Source organism: Rhinoderma darwinii, chromosome 4 (assembly GCF_050947455.1).
Source record: "Rhinoderma darwinii isolate aRhiDar2 chromosome 4, aRhiDar2.hap1, whole genome shotgun sequence".
In the NCBI taxonomy this organism is placed as follows: domain Eukaryota; kingdom Metazoa; phylum Chordata; class Amphibia; order Anura; family Rhinodermatidae; genus Rhinoderma; species Rhinoderma darwinii.
Genome location: NC_134690.1, coordinates 204664750 through 204677698, shown reverse-complemented (window position 1 = coordinate 204677698; position 12949 = coordinate 204664750). Strand labels below are relative to the sequence as shown.

The window sequence follows — 12949 nt, the reverse complement described above, 5'->3', positions numbered from 1 at the left end:
CCCAACCTTCTCAAGTAGTGCAAACAAATTATTCTAATCTACTCTTAAGGTTACGTCAGGATTGTGCCAGAATAGATAAATTTAGTTTATCATGGATTGCTAGAATTCACTTGATGATACAAAATGATACTACTTCCTAAATTTCTGTATTTATGTAGAACCTTGCCTCTCCTCATTCCTTCAACATTTCTGTCACAAATTCGGTCGTTATTTTTAACTTTCATATGGAACAACAAAAGAGCTAGAGTACAAAACATATTCTATACCGCAAGATTAGGGAGGGAGGACTGGGTGTACCAAATGTGAAAGCATATAATATAGTGGCTGTAATGGACCAATTATACTCTTGGTGGAATTCCCGTGGACTCACCTTTGGTCTCTTCTGGAAGATTCAATTATTACGAGCCTTTCTCTTAGAGATTTAATGATGACAAAATACTTAGGAGCTATCTCTCCATTGTTGCCTTTACAGACCATGACAGACTCTTTGAAGGTGTGGGCTGAATATATATGTAAAAACAAATGGGTTCATTTCTCTAGTAATTTAATTCCACTATCAGTCATAAAAATTCTTATACCGCACATCTCACTCCAACCCTGGATATCTGCCGGTCTCACATCCTTCTCAGATTTTCTGGATTCTGGACAATTTATTTCCTTTGAAAATGTAGCTAAATCTTTTCAGTTGCCTCACACTCTTTTACCAATACCTCCAGATTAGACACTGTATACAAGGAAGGGCTCTTCCAGCTAAAGCCTCCAAACTTACGTCATTTCATACATTTTTATTCAACTGGCACGGTTACCCTTAGGCTGAGTTTTACGTCTGAAAAAAGGGCTACAATACGATGGCAAACATCTGCCCATTCATTTGAATGGGTTTGCCGACGTACTGTGCAGACGACCTGTCATTTACGCGTCGTTGTTTGACAGCTGTCAAACGGCGACGCGTAAAAATACAGCCTCATAAAAAGAAGTGCAGGACACTTCTTTCAGACGTAATTTGAGCCGTTCTTCATTGAACTCAATGAAGCACAGCTCAAAATTTACGGCTGTCAGAGAAGCCTCGCAAAATGCGAGGAGGAGAAATTACGTCTGAAACGAGGCAGCTGTTTTCTCCTGAAAACAGTCTGTCTTTTCAGACGTAAATGCCTGCTATCGTGTGCACATACCCTAAAGGGTTGCCTATTGGTTATGACATAATTTTTAAATTAGAGAAATCTGGCAAAGCCAATCATATGTTGAACTGGGAGGGGGAGTTGGGAGAAATCTTCTCGGAAGAACAATGGATTAAAGCTGCTAACTGGGCACCGAAACATTCAAAATGTGTTAACCATTGGGAGTTGATGAAAAAAAAATACATCTTAGATGGTATCTGACTCCTACCAGAATTGCCCATATGTCTCCCGGCTTCTCCAATTTATGTTGGCTTGGTTGCAGACAATTAGGTTCCCCTTTACAGATGTGGTGGCTTTGCCCAGTAATTGCATCGCTATGGGAACAAGTCTTTAACCCATTCCCGTCGTAAACAACTTTTAGATTTTCATTTTCGTTTTTTCGTTTATTTGTGGGGTAGAAAATGAAAAAACAGCGATCCTCCATGGTTTTTTGCGCACCGTTTTTACGGAATTCACTGTGCAATTAAAACAACATGTTAACTTTATTCTGCCAGTCAATATGATTACGGCGATACCAAATATGTATAGTTTTTTCTATATTTTACTACTTTTACAAGTAAAAACCTAACTGTAAAAAGGAAAATTTATTTTGTGTCGCCAAATTCCGAGAGCCATAACTTTTTATTTTTGCATCGATTAAGTGGTATAAGGACTTATTTTTTGCGCGACAAGCTGTAGTTTTTTAATAATACCATTTTGGTGTACATGCGATGGTTTGATCACTTTGTTATTTAATTTTTTGTGGGAGATTAGGTGACCAAAAAATAGACAATCTGGCGTTTACAATTTTTTTTTTACGGCGTTCACTGTGCGGGTTAAATAATAATATATTGTAGTAGCTCAGAGTTTCACGGACGCGGCGATACCAATTATGTTTATTTATTTATTTTTTTACTATTCTCTAGGGGGGGAAATGGGAAAAGGGGGGTTTTTTGAACTTTTAATATTTTATTTTATTTTTTTACACAAAAAAAAACTTTAACTAATTTTTACTTTTTTTATTAGTCCCCCTAGGGACTAATAGTCGCTTATATCGCTTGCATGATATACTGCAATACTAATGTATTGCAATATATCGTGATTCTGACAGGCATCTATTAAGCCCTGCCGTAGGCAAGGCTTAATAGGTGTACAAAGATGGCGGACATGGGGGGCCTTCATTAAGCCCCCAGGCAGCCATAGCAACCATCGCCCCCGCGATTGCGTTGCAGGGGGCGCGATGAGCTGTTAGAGCGGGTCGCCCCCCTCTTTCTGACGATTTAAATGCTGCGGTCGGTATTGACCGCAGCATTTAACTAGTTAAACTAGCGGGATCGCGCTCGAGAGTGATGCCGCTAGTTACTCTGAAGTGTCGGCTGTAACATACAGCCGACACCGGCATCGTATGGAGCGAGTTCACTCCGTGAGCCCGCTCCATACTTCCCCTACCCGAATCTGGCATATGGATACGTCAAATGTCGGGAAGGGGTTAAATTTATTGGAGAATTAGTTGAGATTCCCTTACAAAAATCTCGAGGTATAAAGAGATATTGTAGGGCCTCAGGTACAACTTAGAGTTTGTATGGAACTGTATGGCTGTGCGTAATACAACAAACCTAAAATTTGCTATACTAGATATATCTTTAGACAAAATTGTTCCTTCCGCTAGATTAATAATACAACATATACTTATTGCTACAAGACTTGCAATAGCTCAATCTTGGATATCTCCCATATCCCTGTCCCTTTCTGATGTTATAAGAAGGGTTAATAGCCAATATTACCATGAAACCTTTAACCCCTTCCCCCTGCTTGCATTCTGGGCCCTAATGTCCAAGCCATTTTTTACATTTTTCCATTGTCACATTCGAAGAGCTGTAACTTTTTTATTTTTGCGTCGGCATAGCTGTATAAGGTCTTGTTTTTTGCGGGACGACTTGCAGTTTTTATTGGTACCATTTTGGAGTAGATGCGACTTTTTGATCACTTTTTATCACATTTTTTTTAAGTCAGGATTAACAGAAAACAGTAATTTTTCCATTGTTTTTTATTTATTTTTTTACGGCGTTCACAGTGCGGGTTAAATAATGTTATAGATTTATAGTCGGGGTCGTTACGGACGCGGCGATACCAAATATGTGTAACTTTTTTGCTTTATTGTAGTTTTTTTTAATAGTAAAGCAGTTTGTAAGGGGAAAAAGTGGGTTTTTCATTTTTTTTGTTTCACTTTTTTTTTTTTATTAACTTTATTAAACTTTTTAACTTTTTTACTAGTCCCACTAGGGGACTTCACTATCCTCCGATCGCTATTATAATACACTGCAATACTTTTGTATTGCAGTGTATTACTGCCTGTCCGTTTAAAACGGACAGGCATCTGCTAGGTCATGCCTGCGGCATGATCTAGCAGGCATTCGCTCCAGGCAGACCTGGGGGTCTTTATTAGACCCCCGGCTGCCATAGAAGACACAGACACTCGGCGATTTTATGGCCGGGTGTCAGTGAGATGAGAGGGAGCTCCCTCCCTCTCTCCAAAACCATTCAGATGCGGTGCTCGCTATTGTGCACCGCATCTGAAGGGTTAAACGGGTGAGATCGATACTAATATCGATCTCACCCGGCAGAGCAGGGACGCCCCCAGCCCTCAGCTGCCTCTAGCAGCTGAGAGCAGGGAGATTTGACACTTCCTGCTCTGTTTACTTTATTCTACAGCAGCGCCGTAGAATAGCGGCGCTCTAGAATAAAGCCCACTAATGACCGCCGTAAAAAGGCGTATCGGCGGTCATTAAGGGGTTAAGATGTATGATGTACACCGTAGAAATACGCAATTGTGGTAAGCTTGGTCTCAATCGAAATATTTTATATGATGTCATTTTGATGATACGTCTATTTACCTTATATACCTTACAGCAATGACAGTGTTTGGTTTTTGTTCTTGGTATTTTATTATTTTAGTTTTCTTTCTTTCTTTGAACAACAGTTCATGATGTAATAATTGTAAAATCTTTAATAATGATCGAATGTTTAAAAAAAAAAAAAGAAAGTCGGGTCCATTTTCACGGACCCGGTTTACCCGCTAAAGTGAATGGGTTCATGGAAACTATCGGGTGCCACTGGGATTCCATGAAAAACGGCCGGAGTGGCACTGCACTTAGATGTTGCATTTTAAGGTTATCGCACATTTTTCACAACTTTTTCTGTGCAGACACCATTCAGAAAGACTCATATCAATGAGCCCTAGAGTATCATGAAGCAGAAATTGTTATTTCCATGATTATCTCTATTGTACACGTACCCGTCTGTTCATGAAGTTAGTGTAACACTCTTTCACCAAGATGGTTTTAATAATAACTGGATCTAAAATTGCAAGCACTGGTTGTCTACCGTCATAGAGTCTGCAAAACAGCAATAAGTAGGTTAGAATCGATGAGCATACAAGAATGAGCTACAGTACCGTGAAATCTTCACTTAGGGCCAATAAATTCAATTATTAAATTTAAAATCTACACTGAAGCTAGCCATACATTAGTGATTGCTGGCGTCCGTTTTCTGAAAGAATTGTGAACATTGATGTTTTGGACAACAGATCCATAAGTAAAAACAACAAATCGCCAATCGACCTCTGCTTTGATCTGTGAATGGTCTGGGCTTTGATTTATGGGATGCAGATCTGTCATTTGGCATGAATGACCTTACAGGACTGCACTCCACAACAACTGAAAAGATCCAACACGGAAGAAGAACTTGTCCACACATAGCTGCATTCGGTCAGCATCAGTCATGCTCGTACATGTCACAAAAACGCATCAGAAAATGGCCTAAATTTGCCTTTTCGGCTGTCCAATATTACTAGTGTATGGTCAGCTTTATTCAGGCCGACTTTGTCTTATATACAATTTTGTTAAATGAGCTGAAACAATTGAGTGGAACAAACATACAAAAATAATGTACTTTTCGATAAAAAGAATAAAGGATGTAGTAAACCCCCATGCATACGGCATACAGTATGGGCCCATAGCAGGCTACAGCCGGTGTATACAACTTTCGTGTACATGAGCCCTTATACTACCCTTTTATTATGGAAACAAACGTTTTGTTGCCTTAACGTAATGTATGAAAAAAACAAACAAATCTGCACTGTATGAATGTGTGCATTATTTAATGCCAGTGTTTAGAGAGTTAGGCCTAGTGCACAAGGCAGATCAGAGTGTATGCAGCCTATTCAGAAGCACATGGAGTCCCATGAAGGTTTTGTCAGAATATATATATATATATATATATATATATATATATTTATTTTGAATTCTTTTTTTAAATCTTCACTGTAAACTGTCCTTACTATAAGGGCCTTACAGTAAGGACAGTATAGAGGAAGGGAATTGCCATCAACAGTGCTCTCAAATGCCATTTGCAGTAGGGGCAAGGCCCCACGTGGCGGAATTGCTCTGGAATTCCGCTGAGGACACTCCGCAGCGTTAATCCGCAGCGGGCCCGTTTCTCCATTGCCTTCCACTACTTTTTAGTAGTGTTCATTTAGACGATGCGGAAAATTCCGCTGCGGAGCATAGGCTGTGGTGCAGAATTTGGTGTTCGCAGCATACAATGGTTGTTGCGGACGTGTGGCGGACTGGTTGCAGACTCATTGCGGAAGTTCTCCATTGACTTCAATGGAGATTCTAAATTCTGCAATGAAGTCCGCAGATGTCATGTACATGTTATGTGTGCTGCGGAGCGTATTGGTTTTTTAACATGACATTTCTTCATTCTGGCTGGACCTATGTATTTCTAGGTCTACAGCCAGACTGAGGAAGTCAATGGGGCTCCCGTAATTACGGGTGACTACGTGTGTGCACCCATAATTACGGGTGACTACGTGTGTGCACCCATAATTACGGGTGACTACGTGTGTGCACCCGTAATTATGGGAGCGTTGCTAGGCGACGTCAGTAAATAGTCACTGTCCAGGGTGCTGAAAGAGTTAAGCGATCGGCAGTAACTGTTTCAGCACCCTGGACAGTGACTACCGATCACAATATACATCAACCTGTAAAAAAAATAGAAGTTCATACTTACCGAGAACGCCCTGCTTCTTTCTCCAGTCCGGCTTCCCAGGATGACGTTTCAGTCTAAGTGACGGCTGCAACCAATCACAGGCTGCAGCGGTCACATGGACTGCCGCGTCATCCAGGGAGGTCGGGCTGGATGCCGAAAGAGGGACGCGTCACCAAGACAACGGCCGGTAAGTATGAAATTCATTCTTTTACTTTCACTAGGGAGAGTGCTGTCCCTTCTCTCTATCCTGCACTGATAGAGAGAAGGGAAGTACTTTCACCTCAATACGCAACGGCCAGTCCACATCAATTTACTGCACATTTTGGGCAGATCCGCAACAGAATCTGCAACGCAGATTCTGTGCAGCATTGATGCGAACAGTTGCGGAAGAAATACGCCACGTGGGGCCATGCCAGTTAACATTTTTATAAAGCCCTTTAATTCAATTCCCCAAAATGATTCCAGATCCCATAGTTTAGACCAGACCCCAGATCAGACCCCACTAACTATTTTTCCTCTCCTGGCTGCAGGCTCTTAAGCAACTCCGGCTACTCTTCTGCTTCAGGCTCCACACATAGAATCTTGATGCTGGCCATCTTTAAGACATTGTGTGAAGTGGCGCCTGGAGTTGAAAAAGAGCCGATGCTGCTGCTGAACAGGAGTCGGGGGTAAGGAGAGGATACTTAAATTGGTCATCATCTATTGGATTATTCCAGTAGATAACAGCCAATTTAAAAAAAATAAAAATACATTCATATACATATATACGTACATACACACATTATATATATATATATATATATATATATATATATATATATATATATCAAAACTGGCGTTGTACGCCTTCCCCCTGGTTTGCAGGAAAGTGCCTGGGACTAATATGGCTGGCAAATTTGGGACTTTTGGCAACCATGGCTGTAGGCACTTCTAGGGGCTATAGTACCCCTAAAAGCGATGCCTCCATTATACAGCATAAAATTGGAGGTATAAAGAGATATTTTAGGGCCTCAGGTACAGCTCAGAGTTTGTATGGAACCGTATGGCTGTGTGTATGAGCCCTTAGTGCAACAAACCTAAAATTTGCACATGAAAACATTTACTTGAGTATTTAAGCTTACCCCCACAATTTTCCATATTTCTTGAAGCATTCCATATCATATTGGACGATACCCTAAAAAAACAGAATATATCACTAATGTTTGTTTCACTTCATTTACACAAGGCAATGACGGTACATAACCCTACCACATTATTACCAAAGAATAGGGAAAAAAGGATGCAAAGACTACATTTTTGCTTTGATTTATGTTATTTATTTTAAAAGAAACTGTTCTAGTAATTGATTCCATACTGTTTACAATTGAAAACAGCGTTGTAAAAATATACGTGATGCATAAAATAGCAACGTTTTCCAAACGCCCTCCTAGAATGATAGCTGGAATCTGATTGGTTGCTATGGGTGACTGCTATACTTTTCCCTTGCACCAGTTTTGATAAATCTCCCCCCAAGTGTACGTCAAACCATACAAAAATCAATGCTAATGTTTGTAAATAATAATAGATAATGAAAAAATACTATTCCTAAGGGTAGATCTAGACGACAGTGAAAAACGGCCGTGTGACAGCCGTTTTCAGAAAAATGAAGTTCTGTGGTTGTATTCACATGGCTGGTTTTTTAACAGCCAGTGAACATTGGCCGTCAAAAAATAGGACATGTCCTATTTTTGTCAGTTTTCACGGCCCATAGGAGTCAATGGATCAGTTTTTACTGGGCCATTTTTCAGGAAACAATCCTAACGGCTGGTAAAAACTGTTCCTGGCCGAGGAATCCCTGCACACAGCGCTACTTTGAGCGCTGAGCCCGGGGAAGCCCTTGACATTACGGTCCATATAAGGACAGTGAAGTCAGGGCTTCCAACAATGGAATCCCCGGCCAGAGCATAGCAAGATCTCTGGCCAGGGACTCCAGTCTTGCAAATAGCACCCCTCCATTTATATAGCACCCTCCTGCCTGATGATAGCAAGCCCCCCATCCCCCATAGATAACGCCACTGTAGCTCCCTGTAGGAGCGGAATCCATCGGCGGCCGGACACCGCTCTCGCAAGGGATTCTGCTTCTGGAGAAGCCCCCAGCGTCACTATCCAGATATGTTGGCACTGTGGCACTATGTGGGCACTGTGGCACTATGTGGGTACTAGCCCTATGAGAGCATTAGTGTCAGTGGGCACTGTGGCACTATCTACAGGGACATTGCAGCACTATCTACATGGGCACCGTGGTGTTTTCAGGGGGTTGGGTCAAAAAAACATGACAAATGAAATCCTTTTTTTTTTTTTAACGGCCATTAAAAAAAGATGGCAAACGAATGACAAACGGCCATTAAAAAACAGACAGACTGACTGGAAATGGATGAAAATTTGGAGACACACAATGGCCATGAAAAACTGACAGTTGATCAGTTTTTAATGGCCATTTTTTTCACTGTGGTGTGAATGTAGCCCAAGGCCTCATGCACACTTCCATTGCCCGTCATATGGCCGTTAATGACGGATACGTGAAACACGGACCGCACACGGATGGCTTCCGTGTGCAGTCCGTTGTTTCACGGACCAAATCAGTGTTTGACTGTTCCGTCAAAAACGGATAAGAGTAGGACCTGTCCTATGTTTGACGCAACGGCCACACAGCCCCGTTAAAACAACGGAAGTGTGCATGGCCCCATTGAAATTAATGTGTCAAGGTGATATCAGTTAAAAAAACGGATATCACCCTGATGAAAATAACAAGTCATGAGGCCTAAAAGTCAGTTGACATTTAGGCCAGGTTCACACAGTATAGTTTTGATGCTTTTGTAAACAAGGCCTAAAGCAGCTTTTTCTATAGCATACAAAAATATACTGTTTCATATACTTACTTTTTTGTACCCCAAAAATGTTCCAATGAATGGTAGTGGCCTGGGTCCAGGAGTTCCCAACTTCTTAAATATGCCATAAGGATATATTCCATAACTGAGAAAAAAAACACAACATTGTATTTTATAAATACATTCATATGAAGCTTCGTTCACATCTCCGTCGGGAATCCGTTCATGGGTTCCATCTGACTTTTCTCTCAGGGGAACCCATGAACGGAATCCAAACTGAAACCCTAGGTTTCCATTTGCATCACCATTGATTTAAATGGTGAAGGATCCAGTGCAAATTTTCTTCCGTTTGTCACCGTTGTTCAAGGGTTCCATTGTTTTGACGGAATGAATAGCGCAGTCAACTATGGTATTGATTCCGTCAAAACGACTGAACCCTTATACAACGGTGACAAATGGAAACCATTTGCACCGGACCTGTCACTATTGAAATCAATGGTGATGCAAACAGGAATCTAAAAGGATCCCTATGCGCTGACTAAATGAATAAGAGAGGCGTGTATGACGCCGATTGGTCAGCGACATACACTCCCCTGTACAACGCCCACTTTGTCGAAAGTAAAAACACGCCCACTTGGGCATTAAGACACTCATTAGCATAAATCTAAAATCACTAATAAAGCGGTGAAAACAGATAGTTTTTTTTAAATAAAAAGCACTGCTGTCACCTACATTATAGCGCTGATCTCATTATGTAGGAGATAGGGCACTTATAATGTGGTGACAGCGCCTCTTTAAAGAGGCTCTGTCACCAGATTTTGCAGCCCCTATCTGCTATTGCAGCAGATCGGCGCTGCAATGTAGATTACAGTAACGTTTTTATTTTAAAAAAACGAGCATTTTTGGCCAAGTTATGACCATTTTTGTAGTTATGCAAATGAGGCTTGCAAAAGTCCAAGTGGGTGTGTTTAAAAGTAAAAGTCCAAGTGGGCGTGTATTATGTGCGTACATCGGGGCGTTTTTAATACTTTTACTAGCTGGGCGTTCTGATGAGAAGTATCATCCACTTCTCTTCAGAACGCCCAGCTTCTGGCAGTGCAGACACAGCGTGTTCTCGAGAGATCACGCTGTGACGTCACTCACAGGTCCTGCATCGTGTCAGACGAGCGAGGACACCGGCACCAGAGGCTACAGTTGATTCTGCAGCAGCATCAGCGTTTGCAGGTAAGTAGCTACATCGACTTACCTGCTAACGCCGATGCTGCTGCAGAATCAACTGAAGCCTCTGGTGCCGGTGTCCACGCTCGTCCGACACGATGCAGGACCTGTGAGTGACGACACAGCGTGATCTCTCGAGAACACGGCTGTGTCTGCACTGCCAGAAGCTGGGCGTTCTGAAGAGAAGTGGATGATACTTCTCATCAGAACGCCCAGCTAGTAAAAGTATTAAAAATGCCCCGATGTACGCACATAATACACGCCCACTTGGACTTTTACTTTTAAACACACCCACTTGGACTTTTGCAAGCCTCATTTGCATAACTACAAAAATGGTCATAACTTGGCCAAAAATGCTCGTTTTTTAAAAATAAAAACGTTACTGTAATCTCCATTGCAGCGCCTATCTGCTGCAATAGCAGATAGGGGCTGCAAAATCTGGTGACAGAGCCTCTTTAAGTCCCTCACCATTATCAAGTTCTTTGTTAACTGTCACTGAATAGAAATGTTAGTGCTTACACACGGAGACTAAAAACCTGTACTGACCTAAGGCTCTGTTCACACAGAGTTTTCTGGAGCTGATGTTGATGTGGAAACCGTGTCGGAATAAGCGCCAAAAAAATGTCTGAAATCGACCTTTGATTACAATGGGAGACTGAGGCATTTTTCTTTCCTGGGCGGCATTTGGCCACTCACGGGGAAAGAAAGAAGCATGTCCTTACTTGCCGCGTTTTCCGCCTCTGACCTCCTATTGAAATCAATCGGATGCAGGACAAACCTGCGTCACTAGTTCCCGAGCTTTTTTTCGTGGCGTTTTTTGCCTGCAGTTCTTGCATTAGTTTCAATGCCCAAGGGCGAAAAACGATGGGTAAAATGTGGAAAAAAAGGGCAGGCAGTTCAAAATCTGCCTCAAATTTCCAGAAGGAATTCTGAGGCAGATTTTTGCTGCCTGCAAAGATCTCTGTGTGAACAGGGCCTAAAATTTCTCACAGCTGAGGATTTTACACAATTGTTCCAAGTATAGGCAATCCTTTGTGGGCTAAACAGTCTGGGTTCCTGCGAACACTAAGGGTATGTGCACACACAAAATAAAAAACATCTGAAAATACGGAGCTGTTTTCAAGGGAAAACAACCAATGAAGTTCAAAAGCCACTCGCGTTTTTACGTCCGTTTTTGGAGCTGTTTTTCTATAGAGTCTATGAAAAACGGCTCCAAAAACGGCTGAAGAAGTGGCATGCACTTCTTTTTCGCCCCGCCGTTTTTCCCATTTAAATATGGGTAGATGTTTGGAGGCGTTCTGCTTCCGATTTTTCAGCCATTTTTCAGGACGTTACGGCCTGAAAAATGTCTGAAAACACTGCGTGTGAACATACCCTAAGTGCCCTTTTACACAGGCCAATTATCAGGCAAACGAGTGTTCATATGAATGCTCATTCCCGATCATTGCCATGTGTAAACAGGGCAAAGATCAGCTGATAACCGAGCAAACCCTCGTTTATCAGCTGATTGTATCGTTTATGCAGCGTGAAATATTATTGTTGTCAGCAGCGCGTCTCCCTGTGTAAACAGAGAGGTGTGCTGCCGACATGATGGAAATGTATGGGGACGAGTGATCATAGTAACAATCGCTCTTCCCCATACTAGCGGTCACATTGATCGGCGCTCGTTTTCACGACCCATAAGTTTCCTCAGACGACGGCCCACATTTGTGCCAGTCCCTGGAGATATTAATTGTCAGCTGATTCGGTCTAAATAGTCAGGAAAGATAAGCTAACTGGTCGCAAAGCCACTTTAACATTTATTTGATTCTGGCCATATTTTAATAATAGACTAACCACCTGTTATCTTTGAATGTAACTGTTGACCTAAGAACATTTGGGGGCCTCTGTAGTAAACCATTTAGTGCAATTCATATCATGAATGTGGTTACAGACCCCACTTCCCTCTGTACTGTATTATAGTATAATAATGATATAATATAGTACATTAGCAGCTATAGTAATAAAAAGGACACATTGTACAATCACATGTATTCGTTACTCACAGTAAAAACAACAGCAAGAGGATAGCCAATAATATCCAGGTGCCAGGGGAGAGACTTGGCATAAAGTTCATGATCCTTGCTGACTTTTTCCTTTCCGCTGTCTGAATGTCACTGTGCACTCGGCACCACAATATATAGCTTCAGTTTACTCCTTCAGTTTACTCCTCTTTGTTCCTGGGCTTCTTCTTCCGTTTCTCAGAGAGCAGTCACATGATCTCTAGGCCTGGCCAGATATGTCAGTGTTGTAAAGTTGCGAGGGAGGTGAATGAGTCACAATGTTCTCAATCCAGCCAGCTGAGAACCAAATACAATAACATTTCATGAATTATTTGTAGAATATGATGTAAGGGGTCCTCCGTGAGCACCTAAATATAATAGAAAAAGCCAGGCGTACTGTATGTCAGTAGGGACTCATATGGACATACAGTACCGACCTGCCCATGAACCTTCATGTTTTTTACAATTCCTATTATTTATTTATTTTTTTCATTTCGAAATGTAATCATATAGATCAGAGTTTCCCAACCTATTCAGGCTCGAGGCACGCCAGGAAAAAAAAAAATTCTCAGGGCACCCCTACCAAAAATTGTTTACAAAACGACAAAAAATG

The 12949-nt window shown here is 41.6% G+C and overlaps 1 protein-coding gene across 1 annotated transcript in view; it reads right to left on the bottom strand.

The window, feature by feature from the left end:
- LOC142759668 (cytochrome P450 3A9-like) overlaps positions 1–12630 on the bottom strand; it is a 59324-nt gene extending 46694 nt beyond the window's left edge. The window contains exons 1-4 of the mRNA XM_075862091.1: positions 12340–12630; positions 9128–9221; positions 7331–7383; positions 4453–4552 (exon numbers count right to left, since the gene is read on the bottom strand). Coding sequence (XP_075718206.1) covers positions 4453–4552; positions 7331–7383; positions 9128–9221; positions 12340–12410 — 318 coding nt within the window. The 5' untranslated portion in view covers positions 12411–12630. The remainder of the gene's footprint in view (positions 1–4452; positions 4553–7330; positions 7384–9127; positions 9222–12339) is intronic.
- Positions 12631–12949: the final 319 nt, after the last annotated feature.